The sequence below is a fragment of the Haematobia irritans genome, chromosome 4 (genome assembly GCF_050003625.1).
Source record: "Haematobia irritans isolate KBUSLIRL chromosome 4, ASM5000362v1, whole genome shotgun sequence".
Classification (NCBI taxonomy): Eukaryota; Metazoa; Arthropoda; class Insecta; order Diptera; family Muscidae; genus Haematobia; species Haematobia irritans.
The window spans coordinates 84,212,846-84,237,119 of NC_134400.1; the positions used below are offsets into that span (position 1 = coordinate 84,212,846).

General features: G+C 34.4%; 1 protein-coding gene across 1 annotated transcript in view; it reads left to right on the forward strand.

The window, feature by feature from the left end:
• stet (rhomboid serine protease stem cell tumor) overlaps positions 1 to 24,274 on the forward strand; it is a 306,917-nt gene that overhangs the window by 24,004 nt on the left and 258,639 nt on the right. Inside the window, exons 2-3 of the mRNA XM_075306295.1 lie at positions 16,504 to 16,824; positions 16,892 to 16,981. Of these exons, the coding sequence (XP_075162410.1) occupies positions 16,678 to 16,824; positions 16,892 to 16,981 (237 nt within the window). The 5' untranslated portion in view covers positions 16,504 to 16,677. The remainder of the gene's footprint in view (positions 1 to 16,503; positions 16,825 to 16,891; positions 16,982 to 24,274) is intronic.

Here is a 24,274-nt window from a genome sequence, read left to right on the forward strand (position 1 = left end):
TTCATGCCCCAAACATAATATATTCTAACATATTAACATAGATGTCCCAAACATTTAGTGTTAGTTCAGGAACATTACATGTTCGCACTTAAATATATTGTGGTTTAAAGTCGAGCCCGAAACACATTTTGTTTACATCGGAACATGTGAAAAACATATTTTTCTAACAGTGTATGTATCAACCGATCTTACCCAAATTTGGCTAAATGTAGTCTTCTATAGCACTAACTATATGTGCAAAAAATCATCGAAATCGGTTCAGATTTAGATATAGCTCCCATATATATGTATAGCCCGTTTTTCCCAAATTTGGCCATAGACCCTTATTTCTTAACCGATCTTACTCAAAGTTGGCTAGATCCAGTCCTTTATAGTACTAACTATATGTGCCAAATTTCTTCGAAATCGGTTCAAATTTAGATATAGCTCCCATATATGTATCGCCCGATTTTGAAAAATTCGCCCCTAATAACCTTATGTTTGACCATTCAGGCCTCATTTCTTAACTGATCTTACTCAAATCTTGCACAAGGTAACCTTTTGTGGTATTAATCAAACCCGCAAAATATTATGCAAATTGGTTCAGATTTAGATATAGCTTCCATATATATGCATCGCTCGATTTTCCCAAATTTGGCCATAGTACTCTTATTTATTAACCAATGTTACCCAAATTTCAAATTTTGATGTACTAGCCGATCGTACTTATACGTACTTGTAGCTCTTACATAAGAATATTGCTCGATTTTTACAAATTTGTATTTATTACCCACACTAATTTAACGATTTTCTTATTTAATAATGAGTTCAATATTAGTGACATACTAACTCCGTAGGTGCAATATCAACACAGCCAGTGTTGCTAGAAGTAGGGGAAATTCCTTATATGTAGGGTTTTTCTAATATTTAGCGTCTTGTAGGGACGTAGGGCCACATTGTAGGACATTTTCACTCAACATAATTTGTAATAATTTTTACATTTTGGTTGCTCTAGAGGAGGAAATTAGAGGCCGGCAAGGCTTGATCTATAATAATGTGTGGTAAACTTTATTCCTGTAGAAAATTTTGTCAACATTTTATTTCTATAGAACATTTTGTCAAAATTGTATTTCTATAGAAATTTTTTTCAAAATATTATTTCTATAAAAAATTTTCTCAAAATTTTATTTCTGTGGAATTTTTTCTCAAAATTTTATTTCTATAGAAAAATTTCTCACAAAAATTTGTTTATAGAAACTTTTTCCAATCTTTTATTTTTACAGAGATTTAACAAAAAAGGTTACTAATTTGGGTAGAATTCTACCAACTGTGGCAACCGTGGTGGTAATACAAATTTATATTCTAAGTTATATACGTTGCAAATTCATGTTTTAAGATAATAAAGTACTTAGAACCATTTTTGTTTTGTAATTTTTTTTAAATTTAACGAAAAATATAGTAGGAAAAATTATTTGGGAATGTATGGGAAAGTAGGGAACTTTTTTTGTCCTTGTAGGGTAAACCGAACATTTTCCCTGGCAACATTGACTATGAGCTATAGTCAGATTGACACAAAGCACCCATAGACATGTACCCCTTAATTTTCTTAAATATTTAACTGCGGTTTATCTCCCAGACCTATATGTTACCCCACAAATGCTTATGATTACTAATTCTGTAATGGTGGTTTAGGGTATGATATAGTCGGCCCCGCCCGACTTTCTACTTTACTTACTTGTTTTCTTTCACGATGATCCTTGTGCCATTGATGTCAGCGTCGTCGCCATTTTTATAGTTTTGGAAGGTTTTACTGTCCTTGAATATACTCCGCGTCAAATTAAATATTTTTTCTTGATTTTCCGACATAGAATTGCGTCAGAAATAAAAAATATTTTAAACCGACAAAATTAAAATTCATTTTTTGCACATCAGCTGATTGTTTTCTAGTGATATCGCCTTTTTATTACCGAGTATTGTAATTGGTACAAAAAGTAATCGTCGTCGTCGCCACTTCACAGGAATACCAAATGAATGGCGAGACGACTTAAAAGCGACGGCGAGGGCGACTTCAGGAATAAGGGTGCTTTTTAACATATTTGAAAAATAAAAACAAAAATTTCCCATTAAAATATGAAAAAACGAGCTATAAAATACCGAATTAAAAAATTTCCTTTGTTGTTAAAATAACTTAACTTCTTTGTAAGGAATTTTTTGGAAGTGCTTTTAAAGTTGTGCCTTTAGAACAACTCTCAATTTTTTGCTGGGAAAAGGTGTGGAACTACTCTTAGTTGCTTTATTATATATTAATTGTCCAGTTATCTTGATGTCTGATTTTTTATTCATTTTTATAAAATAAAACAATAATTGAACCTATAAGTTCAGTCTATTTTAGCTACGCAAATGCTTAAGAAGTGATGCAAATTCAGTGCAACGGTGGGTATTCGTTCTATGACAAGCCCATGTCGCTTCTGCGCCAATTGTGCAGCACTTCTGGATCCAAAAAGAACATTTTCACTACTTTTTTGGCGACGCTTTTTTTGCTGGGAACCCATGTAAAATGTATTGCTTCTGAACCAATTTTGCACCATCCATGCAGATGCCATCCCAAATTTTTTTCAAATAGAAAAATATCCTTTGCACACATTTTCGGAGTTACCATAAAATGATTTACATCACAGTTCCCTTACAAGTCAAGGACGACTCTTCCGTTAAAAGTGGATTTAGACAACATCAACTTTAGATCTTGTCGAAATTGTAGATTACAAAAAGTCGACTTCGGTTTCTGTATTCCTACTAAAAACTTTTCGTAAACTGGAGTGTAATTTTTTAACTGATCGTTTAGATTAATTAATATAAAGAATTTCGATTTCTGCGAAATTTCAACACAGCCTCGACTAATGTTTCATATCCAGAGTATGTACATAACTAGGCAAACTTTCTATTAACAAATTACTTGGTATGTATCTATATTTATAAAGAGACAATTAAAAAGTATGTTTTCCGGGCATGAAATAGGCTACAGCATCGACAATCTGAAAGCCTATGATTAAACGGAATTTTCTCTCTGGCCCTTCTGTTGTCATGAAGAAGATAGAGACGACCTAAACAACTTCATAATGCGAACAATTCAGGGCAAATAAAACCAGTAGTATTAATTAAAAACCTTTTCGAATTGACAAGATCCGAACCCGTGTGCAATAAACTTTGTTATTTTACAACTAGCTACACCTCTTTATCCACTCAGCCACACTATGGCAATTATGACACCGGGCATATTGACTACTTGTTATAAGAAATACTGCTATTGCTGTTGTTGTATGACTTTATGTGTTCTATTTATAACGTACTTGGTTGATTCAGTGTTGCCACATTCATCGAATCTACGGTATGCACACAAAGGGGGTTGACATTTTGTTCACTAATCGATGTTGTTGGCAAGAAAACGTTATCGTTTCGTAGAGTTCCCCCTCATTGGCAATACTTGAAAGCGCTAATGTAGGGAGAGTAAAATTTGATTCTTCTGCAGAGAAAATAAATGTCAACCGCATAGATGTCGCTCAATGACCAAAGCGTTTTGATATTAAAGGCCTGGCGGTTAAAATGAAGTATCGGCAGTTACAATTTCAAAATGTCGTGAAAGTCACCCAGAAAAAAGTGATCACTTCTTTAATTTAAAATGAACTCATTGTGAAGAAAGTTGAACTTCGTAAACATTTTTATTTTTTTTTTGAACGATATGATTTTCGTAGAAATTGGGTAGAATGCATTCCATATATTAGTTAACATTTTCCTATATTTATGTACCACTATACTACAGAATGAAAAAATTTAACTGAATTGAATTCATATATGGAATGATTTTATTGAACTTTTTTCATTTATTTGGACAAATCTTACATATTTGTGGTAAACCTTTTACTTCAAAATTAGAACTGCTTACCTTCGTTTTTAAATACAGTTTTATTTATGTATATAGGCATTTTTTCTTCAATAAAAGACATGTTTTATTAATATATTAAATATATTTATTAAGAATTAACTGCATCGACTGGCCTTTAAATATTAGTTTATTATTCCACTATTTCCAATTTTCATGTAAAGTTACCAACTGTAAAACGTAATGCTTTTCTTCTTCTTGTTCCTTTCACTTTTAATAAGATGCTGCGTAACGATTTGTCCTCCTTTTACAATTTCAATACCTACAAATATAAAAAATCATAAACCAATTTTTTCACAAAAGGTTAGCGTCACTGTATGAATGTTACCTCATAATTGAAGATTCCAAAATGAAGACGAATGAAGGAGTTGTTATTCTGTTGCTGTTTTCTTTCTTTATACACCATCACGAACATTGATAGACTTATTGTTTGTTATTTATTCAATAATTTTGAAAAAACGAAACATTTTCTCACTAATTTAAAACAATAAATATTTTATTTGTTATTTATTATATTATTACATTATTTTTTAACAATCTCTCCGTATACCATAACACGATTCAAACTAAAAAAAAACAACCCACGCGCAAACATATCGATTACATTGATGACAGGTACCGATTACTGGTAGATAAAAAAATATAGGAACATTTCCTATATTCTAACAAGTGTGTTTCCTTAAGTTTTGAAAGGATTGAATACTTCTTAGTACGAATGAACTAAAATATTTTTCTATGCCAAGTGTTATTCGTATGTATGATAAGCTTTGTATAATAAAGGAATTCAGTGTTATCGTTTTATAAGACATTTTACTAATTTTGAGGAAACTTGGTTTTAGTTCGGTTTTTGTTTATTTTTACGAATGCTTTGTTATCAGTGAATAAAATTTTCTTGTTCAGTACATTTATAAACATTTTTTCCTTTAGTTTCGAAGGTACTTTTTTCTTGGTGGATGCATTCTTTTTTATGATGTTTTAAATTTTTTAATCAAGTTTCGAATGTAAGGTCTCCAATAGTTTTAAATAATTGCTTCAGTCTTAAGGTGAGTACTATGTTCAGTCTTTCCACCAAAACACTAAATTAAAAATACAAAAATGTGAAGACAATTACATTTTTATGAAGTCTTGTAAAATTATGGACTGATTGCGAAACATTTTATATTTCTAAATTAATCGATTCAAAATAGTAACCGTGAAAACAGACTGGTTTTCAGCTTGAAGCCTGAACATAGTACACTAAAAAAAATGCATGTCCGGAAAATCCAAAGATTTTGTCTTTACTTTAAAAATGTTGGTATTGATTCCGAGCCAAAGAAGCGGAGAATACAAGTAAGGATACTTTTAAGACACAACTCTCTTTTAAATTTGGGTTTTGTGTACTTGCTTCTAGGAAGCCAATTTTAATTTTTCGCTTTTGGACAATGAAATAACTTTATATCAGAGAAATGCATCTTCTATGACAAGCAAAATTCCCATTCGTATTTGAAAGACATGAAATCTTTGGCCTAGCGACCATATTTTTTTCAACGGAATTTTATTTTATGTTTATTATCGACGATGTTATGAAAAATCACACCCCAAGAAATGTTTGTACTCATACGGATAGGAAAAAGTACTGTTCATGCATTTCGGTGTAAAAATATGTATTTGGGACTAATTTTTTTAAAGTGCAAGCATAGAAACTAGTAACAAATGTTTATTTATGTTAATAAGTTACGAGAGTTACCTTTTATATTTCGGGATTAGAGAACAAAAACAAAATATTAATCATCGAAAATGGCTTTATTCTTTTTCAAAATTCCTCCTGTTACGATCTAGACACTTTTGCATGTGTTTGAATTCTAAAAGCACTTTTGCCACACTGATTGAGCTTTCCCGGTGACACAAAACGTTGACATCTCATTTTGTGTCAAGTCAACTTTTACAATTTTTGTTGGATTTGGCTTATCTTTAAACACCCAATAAAAACAAACGATGGGACGATGCCACTATGGGGCCACCGGATTCGGAAGCAAACATTTCAAAAATGCACTTATAGGTTTCGAATTTGGAACACATGGTCAGCGTTGCCAATTTAGCTTTTTTCCCGCTAGATTTGGCTTTTTATGAAGACGTTTAGCGGGAAAAAAATGCATTTAGCTTTTAGCTTTTTTTCTGGCTTTTTTCATGACCCTTTTAGCTATTTTTGGCTTTTTTTATTTTCGACATGTTCCTATTGAAATATGGATAAAACTTCGTTTTTATCCAAGCCTTGCTGCCAGAATAAGGGTTTCCACATATTTCAATTCCTTATATAAACTGTCAGTAAATTATTAGGAATATTAGCATTTGACTCGTTTATCCTTTTTATGTTATTTTAATATTCTAAAGTTATTATGATATTACTAAATTAAAATAGTAGATGTGAATTGCTTTGTACATTGAAAAAATATTGTGTTGAGGCCAAAGATTTCATTTCCTTAAAATACGAACGCGAATTTTGGTTATAATAGCATTTGTGAATTTCTCTTATATAAACTGTTTTCCTTGTCCAATAGCCGATAAATTCTTTTTGTCCTTATAAAGGGTGATTTGTTAAGAGCTTGATAACTTTTTTTAAAAAAAAAACGCATAAAATTTGCAAAATCTCATCGGTTCTTTATTTGAAACGTTAGATTGGTCCATGACATTTACTTTTTGAAGATAATTTCATTTAAATGTTGACCGCGGCTGCGTCTTAGGTGGTCCATTCGGAAAGTCCAATTTTGGGCAACTTTTTCGAGCATTTCGGCCGGAATAGCCCGAATTTCTTCGGAAATGTTGTCTTCCAAAGCTGGAATAGTTGCTGGCTTATTTCTGTAGACTTTAGACTTGACGTAGCCCCACAAAAAATAGTCTAAAGGCGTCAAATCGCATGATCTTGGTGGCCAACTTACCGGTCCATTTCTTGAGATGAATTGTTCTCCGAAGTTTTCCCTCAAAATGGCCATAGAATCGCGAGCTGTGTGGCATGTAGCACCATCTTGTTGAAACCACATGTCAACCAAGTTCAGTTCTTCCATTTTTGGCAACAAAAAGTTTGTTAGCATCGAACGATAGCGATCGCCATTCACCGTAACGTTGCGTCCAACAGCATCTTTGAAAAAATACGGTCCAATGATTCCACCAGCGTACAAACCACACCAAACAGTGCATTTTTCGGGATGCATGGGCAGTTCTTGAACGGCTTCTGGTTGCTCTTCACTCCAAATGCGGCAATTTTGCTTATTTACGTAGCCATTCAACCAGAAATGAGCCTCATCGCTGAACAAAATTTGTCGATAAAAAAGCGGATTTTCTGCCAACTTTTCTAGGGCCCATTCACTGAAAATTCGACGTTGTGGCAGATCGTAAGTCTATTCATGATGAAATGTCAAAGCATACTCTTTGACACCATGTCTGAAATCCCACGTGATCTGTCAAATACTAGTGCATGAAAATCCTAACCTCAAAAGAATCACCCTTTAGTTAAGTGATTCAACTTAAAAATGGGTATCTTTTCATGAAAGAAGGCTAGGGTCAACTCTAAAAAATTCTTAAAATTAATGAAATAGTCTTTAAATTTGTGGAGTTTTTGTATTTTGACCACAAACCAAAATAGCGTTCAAAAATAGAAGAGGTTTTTCAACATTTTATTTTAAAAACGTATACATAGAATAATTTCTACTTAAAGTCGAGTCTGAATTTGAAAATTTAAGTTGTCGTTAGCACGTTTTTAAAGCACTGTGATAGCTCATGAAGAAAAAGCTGAAAAAAACGAATATTTAAATTCAAATTTGACTCGGAATCAATACCAAAATCATTAGTGTACAAAATCTTTGGAACCGAATATAGAAATAATTAAGGAAATAAAGTTTTGAATGTGGTATTATTTTTTTAACATCAAAAAATGCAATGAAAAAATTCGTAGTGATAGGATCAAAACAAATCTGCTATATATTAATGGAATGGATTTACATTTACGAAAATTGGACAACAATAGGTTTGTATGGGAAATTTTCGAATAAAAGTTATTCAATATAGACTTGCAAGACAGTTAGAATGGGTTTTATTCTCATGGGTAAAATTAGGAGAAGTGTTCACGTTCACGAATTTATCATTAATTCAGTTAAAACGAAATATATTGATATTTTCTAATGCAGTTCTATGTGACATTATGCAATATATCGCACATTGGACTTGTTGATGATTAACCAGCTGGCAATTGCAAGTTTACTGGGAAAAATGTTTTTACTAGGAAATATAAACGAAGGACTTCCAGTAAAATTTTGTGATAGTAATCAAAATGTATCGAGTACGCAAACAGAGCTAATATGACTTAAATTTTCTTACAGTCTCACAGAAATTGAATTAACATGAATACAATTAAAATAATATGCATTTTAAGTGAAATAAAGCCTTTAAGTTTGTTAAATTTCAATCAAAAATGTGACTTTTGATACAAAAAATTTAGCTTTTTATCTAGCTATTTTTTAAAAATTTTTAGCTTTTTTTGGCTAGTTTTTTGGACAAATCTAGCGGTTTTTTGTGAAACAATTCTGGCAACGCTGCACATGGTGTATGTAATGTCAGAAGAGTTCATAGGTCGATCCGCCCACTGAACCGATAATATTTAAGGGGCGTAAAGTTAAAGTTGTTTTTAACTCAGACACAAACAATCGCTGAATTTTTTATACCCTCCACCATAGGATGGGGGTATATTAACTTTGTCATTCCGTTTGTAACACATCGAAATATTGCTCTAAGACCCCATAAAGTATATATATTTTGGGTCGTGGTGAAATTCTGAGTCGATCTGAGCATGTCCGTCCGTCTGTTGAAATCACGCTAACTTCCGAACGAAACAAGCTATCGACTTGAAACTTGGCACAAGTAGTTGTTATTGATGTAGGTCGGATGGTATTGCAAATGGGCCATATCGGTCCACTTTTACGTATAGCCCCCATATAAACGGACCCCCAAATTTGGCTTGCTAAGAGAAGCAAATATCATCATATGGTCTCTAACAACCGTGCAAAAATTGGTCCATATCGGTCCATAATTACATATAGCCCCCATATAAACCGATCCCCCGATTTGGCTTGCGGAGCCTCTAACAGAAGCAAATTTCAGCCGATCCGGTTGGAATTTGGTACATGGTGTTAGTATATAGTCTCTAACAACCATGCAAAAATTGGTCCACATCGGTCCATAATTGTATATAGCCCCCATGTAAACCGATCCCCCGATTTGGCTTGCGAGGCCTCTAAGAGAAGCAAATTTCATCCGATCCGGCTGAAGTTTGGTACATGGTGTTAGTATATGATCTCTAACAACCATGCAAAAATTGGTCCATATCTGTCCATAATTACATATAGCCTCCAAATAAACCGATCCCCCGATTTGGCTTGCGGAGCCTCTAAGAGAACCAAATTTCATCCGATCCGGCTGAAATTTGGTACATGGTATTGGTATATGTTTTCTAATGATCATGCAAAAATTGATCCACATCGGTCCATAATTATATATAGCCCCCATATAAACCGATCCCCCGATTTGGCTTGCGGAGCCTCTAAGAAACGAAAATTTCATCCGATCCGTCTGAAATTTGGTACATGGTGTTGGTATATGTTCTCTAATGACCATGCAAACATTGGTCCATATCGGTCCATAATTATATATAGCCCCCATATAAATCGATTCCCAGATTTGTCCTCCGGTGCCTCTTGGAGGAGCAAAATTCATCCGATCCGGTAGAAATTTGGAACATGGTGTTAGAATGTGGTCTCTAACAAACACGCAAGAATTGGTCCATATCGGTCCATTATTATATATAGCCCCCATATAAACCGTTCCCCAGATTTGATCTCCGGAGCTTCTTGGAGGAGCAAAATTCATCCGATCCGGTTGAAATTTGCAACGTGGCCAAGGCCGCTAATATCCATGCCAAAATTGGTCCATATCGGTTTATAGTCCCCAATCACACAAAAATTGGTCCATATCGGTTCATATTCATGGTTACCTCACGAGCCAAAAATAATCTACCAAAATTTAATTTTTATGGAAAACATTGTCAAAATGTTATTTCTATAGAAAATTTTGTCAAAATTTTATTTCTATAGAAAATTTTGTCAAAATTTTATTTCTATAGAAAATTTTGTCAAAATTTTATTTCTATAGAAAATTTTGTAAACATTTTATTTCTATAGAAAATTTTGTCAAAATTTAATTTCTATAGAAAATTTTGTCAAAATTTTTCCAAATTTTATTTCTATAGAAAAAATTTTCCAAATTTTATTTCTATAGAAAATTTTTTCCGAATTTTACTTCTATAGAAAATGTTGTCAAAATTTTATTTCTATAGAAACTTTAAACTTAATTATATACGTATTTAATCGGTGTCTTTTAGTTTAATATATATACTACGTATGGACTACCTTGTAATTTAGAAGACGGTGTTAGGAAGTTTTAAGATACTTTGCCATCGGCAAGTGTTACCGCAACCCAAGTAATTCGATTGTGGATGACAGTCTTCAGTAGAAGTTTCTACGCAATCCATGGTGGAGGGTACATAAGATTCGTCCTGGCCGAACTTACGGCCGTATATACTTGTTAAATTTCAGTTTTCAACGCAATTTCGCAATTGGACTAAAAGCTAAACTAAACTAAACAAATTATGTTAATTTTTTATATTTAGACCTTTAAATTAGTGGGAGTTAAACACCAACAATATACCAAAAATGTTTAAAGAACTTTTTGGCTATTTCTGATGGACGGCAACGAACCAAAGCACTATGGGCGGAAATTGAAAATTTGCGGCAAAAATTATTTACAATCAATTTAGTATCGCCAAACATGGTATATCGATATATCTTATCAAAATCAAATGTTACCAACAAAAACGGAGTCAATCCCGCTTATTCCAGGTGCGTTACTATAGAGGGGTCGAAATTGTAATTCCACTTGGAATACTATAGAATATACTCTTAGATGGAGTTTAATTTATATTTGCTTATTTTCCTTATTAAGAAAGCGCTTTATCCCCAGAACTTGATGTAAATAGTATAAACCAATTATCATTTTATTAAATTAATTTTATTAATTAAAATTAAACAAATATCAAATCAAAATCACATTCTTCGGTATCTAACTCTAATTCCGTCCCTCTGTGTTTGTTGTTCGCAGGATTCCGATGGCAATTATTAACCGATTTTGATAAAATTTGGTACAACATGTTTTCTTGGTCAAAGGACAAACACGGTTGAATTTGGAAAAAATGGATCAAAGTTACATATAGCCCCCATATATATGTATCGCCCGATTTCGACAAATTAGCCCATACTGCGCTTATTTACTACCCGATTGTCTTCAAATTTAACACAAAGTAATTTTTTATAGTATCCTTAAAGTGTGCAAAATTTCATCAAATTCGGTTCAGATTTAGATATAGCTACCATATATATGTATCGCCCGATTTTCCCAAATTTGACTATAAAACCCTTACATTTATTTTAGTATGGACAAGTTTGGGCAGACAAACTTTACAGCACTTAAAAGTATACTTCCTCACGAACAATAATAACCAAAAATTTTCATTAACAATCGTTAACATTTCTAGTTCTATTCCTCGCAAATATACGTATGTGTTACAATTTTCACATATAAACCGCACTTTTGAATCCATAAATTCAAGTTCAAAAACACAAATATTTTGTAAAGTCTTTACAAAATTTTGAACTACTAAACCTCCTCTTAGAATCTACATTTAAAAGTTTTCTTTATTCACTTTTATTTCGAAAAAATTAAGCACGAAATTTGTCAATTTTTGTTCGCCTTGATTAAACGCAACTGGCATAAATTTTGGCAAACATTGGCAGCCTTTTTCTCCTGAACAGGGTTGCCAAGTTTTAAATTAACTTTCGATTTTTACTATCCAAGATGTTCTATAGTAATTTCAATTTGAATATCCCATAATTTTTCATTTTGAAAATTTGACTTTTTGCCGCTGTTTTGCGATTTCCGTCCATAGTGCAAAGGGGGTATATGTTGGTAACACAAACCGAGGATCATCCCCCAGTGAAAATCCAATGGGCGTAGTTCATCTGTGGGAGGAGAAATTAAGGAGGGTTCAAATCAACTGTTATTTCCGGTTTTGAACGCATTATGAATACAATTTCTTTTAAATTTTGAAATAAGTAGAAAGCCCAGATTGACAAGAATGATACAGTTGCATTTCCATAACCGTAGCTTATTAAAATTTAAAAGGGGGCTAAGCAATTTTAGTAAAAATTTCGATATGGATTTTCACCTATTTACATCCTACGACAACGAACTAAAGTGGATATAGGTAGCTGTACCTTGGAAGCATCCTCCAGTGAAAGTCGCATGCGCTTAGCTCAATGGTGCTAAAAGTTATATTTGTTACAATTTCAACACTGATTTTCGCCTATTTACACCCAACGACAACCGACTAAAGTGGTTATACGTAAATAGCTGTACCCTTGGACCATCTCCCAGTGAAAGTTCCATGGGCTTAGCTCATCTGTGAACGGAGAAAAGTCAAAGGGGGTAAAATTACTATTTGTTCGAATATCAACTATTTGCAACACTGATTTTCACCTATTTACACCCCACGACAATGAACTAAAGTGGGTATACGTAGGTAGCTGCACCTTTGGAGCATCCCCCAGTGAAATCCCCAAGGACGTAGCTCATCTGTGAACGGAGAAAAGTCAAAGGGGGTAAAATTACTTTTTGTTCGAATATCAACTATTTTGAACACTGATTTTCGGCTATTTACATCCCACGATAACGAACTAAAGTGAATATACGTAGGTAGCTGCACCCTTGGAGCATCCCCTAGTGATAACCTAATGGGTGTAGCTCATCTGTGAGAGTAGAAAAATAAAGGGGCGTTAAAGTATTTTTTAAACAATCTACAGCGGCAAAAGTTTCATATATGTACCAATAATATTCGTGATCGCTTAGTCATGATTTTATCGAACCTATATATAATTTTTCCTTGAATCATTTATTTAAAAAACTCAAATATTTTTGAATTGTTGACAGTTTCATGTTTCTACGCGATCATTTTTACTAACAAAGGTCGAGAACACAAATAATGTCACTAGAGTACATACATAGGTTAGGTTAGGTTAAAGTGGCATCCCGATTAAGTTTCAGACTCACTTAGACTATTCAGTCCATTGTGATACCACATTAACTAAAGGTACCTATTACATATGGGCACTTCTAGTTTTAACCGCTGAACCTTCTCGATTATTCTCTTCTGTTGAACAAACCAGATTGTTCGAAAAGCATTAGCAGACTGCTTAAGTTAACGTTTTCCAGGTCCGGCAGTAATCTAAAGTTATATGCGCCTAAAATTTGCTTACGCCTTACACAAAGTGCAGGACACTTACACAAGAGGTGTTTAATTGATTCCTTTTCCTCCGCATCATTACAGCTCATACAATAATCATTATACTTCGTGCCAAGAGTTTTTGCAAAATCGCCTATCAAGCAGCGACCCGTTATAGCAGATATCAGGAGTGATATCTGACGTCTCGAGAACACTAGCATATCTAGTGTGCGGTTTAAGTTTAAATGGGACCACATTTGCTTGGTGTCGTTACAACCCTTGCAATTCTCCCATCGAATATTGGCCATCATAACAGCCTTCTCACGCAGTAAGAGCTTGCAGGTGACCAGAGGCATACCAACAGATTCTAGTTCCCCTGGAATATGTAAGGTAGTTCCTAGCCTTGCTAACTCATCTGCTTCGCAGTTCCCCGGTATGTTCCTATGGCCAGGCACCCATATTAGGTGAATATTGTACTGCTCAGCCATCTCGTTGAGAGATTTGCGGCAGTCTATGGCCGTTTTCGAGTTAAGGAACACGAGTCCAAGGATTTTATTGTAGGTTGACTCTTTGAGTATATATTACTTCTTCATTAAGGGAATTTGTTCCTGTCTTACTGAATGCGCCTGAGATGCACAAGCACGCCATACGCTGAACTTTGTCTAAACTTGTCGGCTGCTGAAGTTCCGGCCACCACTGCCGTGTATAGCCAATGCACAATTTTCGGTTTTAGCCCCCATTTTTTTCCTATTGCCTTTTTGCACGAGTACAAAGCTACTGTGGCTTTTCTCTCCCTTTTTTCAATATTAAGCTTAAATTTCAGCTTCCTGTCCAAAATAACGCCAACGTATTTTGCACACTCACCAAAGGGAATTTCAATACTCCCTAAGGATATGGGCTTAACTTTGGGAATTTTGCGATACTTGCAGAACATGACTAGTTCTGTCTTTGCAGGATTTACCCCAAGACCATTCTCTTTCGCCCATTTCTCAGTCAGCCGAAAGGCTCTCTGTATAATATCTCTGATTGTGCATGATAATTTTCCCCTGACTGCTAGCGCCACATCATCTGCGTATCCTTTCTTTTATCCTTTATTTTTCTAGGGATACCAGAAGGTCGTTTATAGCAACACTACGAAGAAGAGGTGAAAGAACTCCTCCTTGGGGAGTGCCTCTGTTCACATACTTTTGCATGTTTGTTTGTCCTAGTGTGTCTCTTCATTAGAAGTTCGTTTAACAGCTTATGTATACCTGGATCAACATTCAAAGTTGTGAGTCCATTTAATATCGAGCTCGGATGGACGTTATTGAATGCCCCTTCGACGACTAGAAACGCCACGATTGTGTATTCATTGACAGATAGTGAGCTTTCAATAAAGCTGACTAGTTCATGCAATGCGGTCTCAGTAGACCTTCCTTTCGAGTATGCATGCTGTCGTTTCGAGAGCAAACTTGAATCGACACTAGTTCTAAGATAAATATCTATCATCCTCTCCAGAGTTTTAAGTAGGAATGAGGATAAGCTGTTTGGTCGGAAATACTTCGCACTCGAGTGAGAGGCTTTTCCTGCTTTAGGTGAAAACGACTTCACTTTCCTGGATATATGCTAAGTTGGTACATCCTGTATATATCGCCGACAACCAGGGGATAATTTTGTCAGTCACTGCGTGTAACTCCGACGGAGTAATTCCATCAGGTCTGGGGGATTTGAATGGTCCACATCTATTTAACGCCCATTTTATTCTAGATTCCGATACAATTTCCTCGATAGGAAATGTCAAAATTTTCTATAGAAATAAAATTTTGGTAGATTATTTTTGGCTCGAGGTGCAACCATGTTTATGAACCGATATGGACCAATTTTTGTGTGATTGGGGATCGGCTATATATACTTATAGACCGATATGGACCAATTTTGACATGGTTGTTATAGGCCATATACAAACGCCACGTTCCAAATTTCAACCGGATCGGATGAATTTTGCTTCTCCAAGAGGCTCTGGATATCAAATCTGGGGCACGGTTTATATGGGGGCTATATATAATTATGGACCGATATGAACCAATTCTTGCATGGTTGTTAGAGACCATATAATAACACCACGTACCAAATTTCAATTGGATCGGATGAATTTAGTTCCTGCAAGAGGCTCCGGAGGTCAAATCTGGGGATCGCTTTATATGGGGGCTATTTATAGAGACCACATAATAACACCACGTACCAAATTTCAACTGGATCGGATGAATTTAGTTCCTGCAATAGGCTCAGGAGGCCAAATCGGGGAATCGGTTTATATGGGGGCTATATATAATAATGGACCGATGTGGACCAATTTTTGCACAGTTGTTAGAGACCATATGCCAACACCATGTACCAAATTTCAGCCGGATCAAATGAAATTTGCTTCTCTTAGAGACTTCGCAAGCCAAATATGGGGATCGGTTTATATGGGGGCTATATATAATTATGGACCGATCTGGACCAATTTTTGCATGTTTGTTAAAGACCATATACTAGAACTATGTACCAAATTTCAGCCAGATCGGATACAATTTGCTTCTCTTAGAGGCTCCCCAAGCCAAATCTGGGGATCGATTTATATGGGGGCTATACGAAAAAGTGGTCCGATATGGCCCATTTTCAATACCATCCGACCTACATCAATAACAACTACTTGTGCCAAGTTTCAAGTCGATAGTTTGTTTCGTTCGGAAGTTAGCGTGATTTCAACAGACGGACGGATATGCTTAGATCGACTCAGAATTTCACCACGACCCAGAATATATATACTTTATGGGGTCTTAGAGCAATATTTCGATGTGTTACATACGGAATGACAAAGTTAATATACCGGCTATCCTATGGTGGAGGGTATAAAAACTTTGAACTTGTTTCCTGTAAAATTCACTTTTTAGACTTAGCGTACTTTGGAATGGAGACATCGATATGATGGCTACATAATTTTTGAACGATATGGATAAATGTATCGGTTTTGATTCGGTTGTTTTCTAAGCAGTTGGTACTGCCTCTCTCTCTTACAATCCTGCTGAAATAGTGCTCCATTTTTTGCTGGGTAAGATCGATACACACATATTGCCACCACGAACCAAATTTCATATTAAATTTGGACCAATACACCTTATTTTCGAAATTCGCTAAAATTACTAACTATTATTATACTCATTAAAATTTGTATTAAAGTTCATTAAAAACCTTTGCATGTTTTCAGGCGTACCAAACGAATGCATATCTGCTAACTAAATGAAGGTAGCAACTTCCGACATCGAATTTTTATCGAACATGAAACAAATAAAATAAATGGAAGACATATTTAGTGAAACCTTTGTCCTTATACGTCGGTGGCTAAGATAGCATTTAACAAACTAAGGAAAGAATTTCAGCAATGTGGACTACTCGAATTGAGGCGACCATTATGGATAGCCGTGGTAGCCAGCAGGAAACTTTAGCCGAAACCAATGAACCTGCTATATCGACAATAGCCGGTTCACTGGTATCCATTGTGTCTATATCGCAAACACAACCTCGATATGTAAGTACACAATTTTTATTCGAATTTATTTCATTCTTAGTATTTATTTGTGGCATTTTGTCTTTAGGGAACCAACGATGCTGGCTACGATACCGAGCACACGTCTTTGAATTCGGATTTCGATGAAGCTGAATTACGCAGAGAGCTGTTGCGAGATGTAAGTTTTTGCATATAAAACATTTTTTTAACCATACGTTCTCTTAGTTTTGATGATGATATCACAAAAATAAGTAAATATTTTTCGACAAATTCAAGAAAATTTATTAAATTTTTCACTTAATTAATATTTTTCACTTGTTAAAGAAAATTTTGTAGTTTGAAGGAAAAAATTTGAGTTCAAAATTGCAAGAATGTCTTTAGTGCCATACGAAGTTCATGACGGGTAGTAAAATTTACAAATTTAAATAAATCATGAACTATTTTGTGAGAAGTACGAATTTAGTAAATCTTTGTACTTCATATGTGTATAATTTTTTCCCGTTTTGTTTTAGTTCATTTAACTAACGTACGCAAAAAATTATTAGAGCAAAGGAAACGTTCTCCAAAATCAAACGTTGTTGGTAACGTTTGATTTTGATAAGAAACATCGATATACCATGTTTGGAGATACTACACCCAAAGAAAAGTGAACCCTCTATTTCACTAAAGCCAATTTAACTTTATTTTAGATCATGGAATTATTATGTTTGGAGAAAGTTTCTTTTACTCTAATAATTTTTTGTGTACGTTAGTTAAATTAACTAAAACCGAGGAAAAAATATACTCAAATGAAGCATAAAGATTAACTAAATTCGTGTCTTCCACAAAATCGTTCAGAATTTCTTTAAATTTGTAAATTTTACCAAAAATGCGTCCATCATGAACTTCGTATGTCACTAAAGACGTTCTTGCAATTTTGAACTCCAAGTTTTTCCTTCCAACAAAATTTTCTTTAACAAGTGAAAAAACTTAGTTATCGGTAAATAAATTTTCATGAATTTGTCAAAAAATATTTACTTATTTTTATGATACCGGCGTGATGCCAACTTTTGTAATACTGCACACAAAAAATTTTTTCTCTGATTCAATCACCAAATTAATTGATCCAATTAATTTTTTAATTGAAATGTCTTCAATCACGAAAATGATAGTATCAATCACAGTTTTAATTGGGCATAGAAAAAATTCTTGATTAAAAAATTAATTGATTTTTTCAGCAAAATTCAATTAATTTTTTAATTGATTCAATTAAAAATTTAATTGATGTTGCTTGCAAAACGCAATTAATTTATTAATTAAAAAAGGTAACTATTTTTAATTACTTAGTTAGATTGGCTTAGAGTTTTTATTTGGATTAACAAATGATTGTTTGAAATACATTTTTAATTAAAAAAGTAAAAAAAAAATCAGCACTTTTTTTAACTGAATTAGTCTTCCGAATTTGATTAAAAAGTTAATTGTATCAATTAATTTTTTAATTAAACATTTTAAAAAATTCAATCATTGACTTAATTAACTTAATGTTTCTATCATGATTAAAAAGTTAATTGTATCAATTAATTTATTAATTGAAAAAATTTTCAACTTCAATTAACTTTTTAATTGGAAATATTTTGGTGATATTTTTTTCTGTGTGTTTAGTTAAAATTGTCTACAAATATTCAATATTTTCTAAAATGAACCGAAAGTTTTCTTCCTGGTGGGTTCACTGTTTTTTCAGTGTATGCCAAAAATATGCACCGCTACACAAAATTCAGCACACCTAGTTGTGGTTCTGAAAAGCCTACAGAAATTAGACCCAAAATCGGAGGGCGGGTTTATAAGAGGGATATATCAAAATCTATATCGATACACAATTTATTCGGAACACCTATATATGGTCCCCAAAAACCTCTACATTTCAAATTTCAAGGAAATTGAATAAAAACTACGGTTTCTAGAAGCTCAAGAAGTAAAATCGGGAGATCGGGCTATATGGGGCTATACCAAAACATGGACCGATACATTTTCGACACACTTTTTTGCGGTTCTAAAATCTAGATTTCGAATTTTAGAAAAATAGGGTTTAGAAGGCCAAGACCCCAAATCGGGGGGTCGGTTAATATGGGGGCTATACCAAAACATGGGCCAATACACCTCATTTTCGACACCCCTATTTTTGGTCCTAAAATAACTATAGATTTCCTATTTCAGGAAAATCGGATTGAAAATACGGTTTCTAGAAGCCCAAGAAGTAAAATTGGGAGATCGGTCCATATGGGGACCGATCCAAAACATGGACCGATAGGCACCATTTTCGGCACATTTTTTTATGGTCCTAAAATACCTCTAAGTTTCCAATTTCAGGCAAATCGGATAGAAAATACGGTTTCTAGAAGCTCAAGACCCCAAATCGGGAGGTCGGTCTATATTCGAACTTGACCTGCTTGGAGACAAAAAACGCGTTTGTGCAACAATTAAGCTAGATAGCTTTATGATTGAAGGCTGTAGCATGATTAAAACAGACATCCAGACAGACGGACATCGTTATATCGTCTTAGCCACCGTGGTGCAATGGTTAGCATGCCCGCCTTGAATAAACAAGGTCGTGGGTTCGATTCCTGCTTCGACCGAACAACAAAAAGTTTTTTCAGCGGTGGATTATCCCACCTCAGTAATGCTGGTGACATTTGTGAGTGTTTCAAAGCTTCTCGAAGTGGTTTCACTGTAATGTGGAACGCCGTTCGGACTCGGCTATAAAAAGGAGGTCCCTTGTCATTGAGCTTAACATGGAATCGGGCAGCACTCAGTGATAAGAGCGAAGTTCACCACTGTGGTATCACAATGGACTGAATAGTCTAAGTGAGCCTGACATCGGGCTGCCACCTAACCTAACCTAACCTATCGTCTTAGAATTTCTCCCTGATCAAGAATATATATATACTTTAAATAGTCGGAAATCGATATGTCGATGTGTTACAAACGGAATGACCAACTTATTATGCCCCCATCACCATTCTATGGTGGTGGGTATAAAACGGGAGTCAATCCCCCTTATCCCAAGTGTGTTACTATAGAGGAGTCGAGATTGTAAATCTACTTGGAATACTATAGAATACACTCATATATGGACTTGCATATTTTCCTTATTTAGAAAGTGTCTTATCCCTAGAACTTGATGTAAATAGTATAAACCAGTTGTCATTTTATTAAATTAATTTTATTAATTAAGATAAAACAAATATTAACCATCAAAATAATTTTTTTTGCACCCAGAAAAAAATGCCTTCGAAACTAAAGGAAACAAGTATATACAGTAGTAAGTTCGGCCAGGCCGAATCTTACCTTTGAAAACTCTTCTTCGTAGCGTGTTACTTGATAATGTATAGAATGATAATATAACCTAACCTAACCTACATATGACTTTTTTAAAAAATTACAACCAAAATGTTGAAAGTTTTTATTAAATCTATTGTAGTACATGTCAAATAAAATATTTCTGGAAGTCAAATCTTAGAATTGCAAAAAAACAACAGATGAGAAATTTTTAAAATTGAAAAGTTGCCTGTGGGTAACTTTGGGCAATGGTGGTAGTAAAATTACATATTTTTGAACATAAGACCTGGAGAAAAAAGGTTTGAAAAACAATGATTTTGAAAAAAATTTGAACTTCAATAGGGATGTCCCAGTGACGAGAAATGCGGCGATGATGTGGAAAACATATCTGCAGTGCAGTGGGGAAGTTGGAAGGAATCGTAAAAAGGGAGGAATCCACTTCTAGGCAACATACTAGTGGATTATTTGCACGAATATTGGCGCTTTATAATACTTCGGTTTTTTTACACCTCCAATTAAATTGACATGCACACAAAAAAATTTTTTTCTGATTCAATCACGAAATTAATTGATCCAATTAATTTTTTAATTGAAATGTCTTCAATCACGAAAATGATAGTATCAATCACAGTTTTAATTGGGCATAGAAAAAATTCTTGATTAAAAAATTAATTGATTTCATTGCAAAATTTCAATTAATTTTTTAATTGATTCTATTAAAAATTTAATTGATGTTGATTGCAAAACTCAATTAATTTATTAATTAAAAAAAGGTAACTATTTTCAATTACATTCTGAATTGGCTTAGAATTTTTATTTGGATTAACAATTGATTGTTTGAAAAAAAATTTTAATTAAAAATTTAAAAAAATGTTCATCATCATAAACTGACTTAGTCTTCCGAATTTGATTAAAAGTTAATTGTATCAATTAACTTTTTAATTAAAAATTTTAAAATGTTCAATCATTGACTTAATTAATTTAATGTTTCTATCTTGATTAAAACGTTAATTGTACCAATTAATTTATTAATTGAAAAAAAAAAATCAACTTCAATTAAATTTTTAATTGGAAATATTTTGGTGATATTTTTTTCTGTGTGGGTTAAAAACAAAACATTTTCGTGAGTCACGCGTGATTCACGCAAAGCCGTGAATGAAATTTAAACGAAATCTCGTGAATGTGCGTGGACGGGATTAAAGAAAAATGTGTGGGGCGTGAGCGTGAGTAAAAATCAAATTGTGTTCGTGATTTTGAGTGAGTAAACTTTCTCCGAAATCACGCTCCCGATAAAAATTTACTTTCACGATCCAACTCACGCTCAAGATAAAATTCATGTTAACGATAAAATGCATGTTCACGAAAAAATGCACACTCACGGTAAAACAGACACAAAAAGTCACACTCACGAAGCTCACCGATTTTAATCACCTTTACTTATTTAATCACGCTTAAGGTGTCAATAGCGTGAGTCACGAGAAATTTCGTTAATTACCAGAATTTTATTGAGCCACGAAATTTTTCGTGTTCCGAAAATATTCGTGACTCACGAGATTTGTCGTGAATTACGAAATTTGTCGTGAATCGTGCAAAAGCGTGAGACATAAACATCGTTCATGTGTGAGCGTGCGCGAGTATGACTTTTCATTTCGTGAATTCATTTCGTGGCCGTGAATTCCTACCCACATAGCGTGCGTGAGTATAAATATTTCTTCGTGAATGTGTTTGAGCGTGATTGAAATTCCACTCACGCGCGCATCTAAGTATATATTTACTGTAAACTAACAAAAAACTTAAGAAAAATCCAATATAACGTAATACGTCTATCATTACAATACAAACTATTTTGTAGTCACAATTGCCCAAAGTTGCCCACAGGCAACATTCTCTACCGCCTAAACGAATGGGCATGGCGACCCGAAATTTTGGCTAGACGCTTCTTAAATGACTTCAACATGATTAAAAGTAAAAAAAAAAAATTAGCGATACCTATAAAAATTCGGGGTCGAAAGGGTTAAATAACGCCTTGATTTGAAATCTAAAATCTATAGATTTGAAAATTTTACTTTCAGTTTCAAGCAACTTTCATGATCAGTGCACCTCCTATACCCTCAAGAAGTGAAATCGGTCTATATGGAGGCCTTACCAAATGGAGCAATTTCAGGCAAATAGGATAAAAACTGCGGTTTATATAAGCCCAAGGAGTTAAATCAGGAAATCAGTCTATATGGGTGCCAAAAACACCGATACACAAAATTCAGCACAATTAGTTGTGGTTCTGAAAACCTACAAAATTTAAACCCCAAATCGGAGGGCGGGTGATATATTAAAATCTATACCGATACACTATTTATTTGGAACACCTATTTATGGTCCTCAAAATCTCCTAGATTTCAAATTTCAAGCAAATTGAATGCAAACTACGGTTACTAGAGAAAGCAGGGTAGGCCTGTCCAAAACTGTGACTTTTGCGATATACATTTACGACGTTATGATTTGATGTTTGCCGCAAATGTCATAAACCATATGTAGAAAACCTAAATTTGAATAAAAGAAATTATGAACATTTATTAATTTAATTTAGTTTGGCATCCTGGTACAAGGGACGTAAAAATATGCCTTTATATTGCATTTATTCAAAACTCTGCTGGTTTTATATCTCGCATTCGCAACTTCAAACTATTCTGGGTTTGCGTGGTCCACAATGTCCGCCCAAGCTTTTGTTGCATCAGCGAATGACTAGCTAGAGTTTTGATAATTTTTAATTAGTGTGGAAATTTGCTCTAATAAGTCAAAAAGTATTTTTATACCCACCACCATAGAATGGTGATGGGGTATAACAAGTTTGTCATTCCGTGTGTAACACGGAATGTTTGTCTGTCTGTCTGTTGTAATCACGCTACAGCCTTCAATAATGGCGCTATCGTCCTGAAATTTGGCACCGATTCGTTTTTTGTTTGCAGGCAGGTCAAGTTCGAAGATGGGCTATATTGCTCCACGTTTTGATATAGTCCCTGTATAAAACGACTTCCCGATTTGGGGTTTTGGGCTTATAAAAACCGTAGTTTTTATCAATTTGCCTGAAAATGAAAATCTATAGGTACTTGAGGACCATAAGAAGGTGTGCCGAAAATGGTGTCCATCGGTCCATGTTTTGATATAGCCCCCATTAAGACCGATCTCCCGATTTTGTTTCTTGGGCGTCTAGAAACTGTATTTTCTATCCGATTTGCCTGGAATTGAAAATCTGGAAGTATTTTTGGACCTTAAAGAGGTGTATCGAAAATGGGGTGTATCGGTCCATGTTTTGGTATGTATAGCCTCCATGTAGACCGATCTCCCGATTTTACTTCTTGGGCGTCTAGAAATTGTATTTTCTGCCTGATTTGCCTGAAATTGGAAATCTAGAGGTATTTTGGGACCATAAAGAGGTGTGTCGAAAATGGTCCGTATCGGTCCATGGTTTGGTATAGTCCCCATATAGACCGATCTCCCGATTTTGCTTCTTGGGCGTCTAGAAACTGTATTTTCTATCCGATTTGCCTGAAATTGGAAATCTAGAGGTATTTTTGGACCACAAATAGGTGTGCCGAAAGTGAGGTGTATCGGTCCAGTTTTTGGTATAACCCCCATATAGACCGATCTCCATATTTTACTTCTTGGGCGTCTAGAGGCTATATTTTCTAGCCGATTTGCTTGAAATTGAAAATCTAAAGGTACTTTAGACCGCTCTCCCTACTTTATTTCTTGGGCTTCTAGAATCCGTAGTTTTTATCCAATTTGCCGGAAGTTAGAAATCTTCTTAGGACCATAAAGAGGTGTGTCGAAAATGGTCCGTATCGGTCCATGTTTTGGTATAGTCCCTATATAGACTGATCTCCCAATTTTACTTCTTGGGCTTCTAGAATTCGTAGTTTTCACCTAATTCGTCTGAAAGTGGAATTCTAGAGGTACATTAAGAGGAACATTAAGAGGTGGTGAGTATTGGTCCATTTTTTGGTATAGCCCCCATATAGACGTAACTCCCGAATTTATTTCTAGGACTTCTGGAATCCGACTGACCGCAAATATGTCAGCCGAATATGGTGTGTGTCGACCCATGTTTTAGTATAGCCTCCACATAGACCGATCTCCAGATTTAACTGCTTGGACTTCT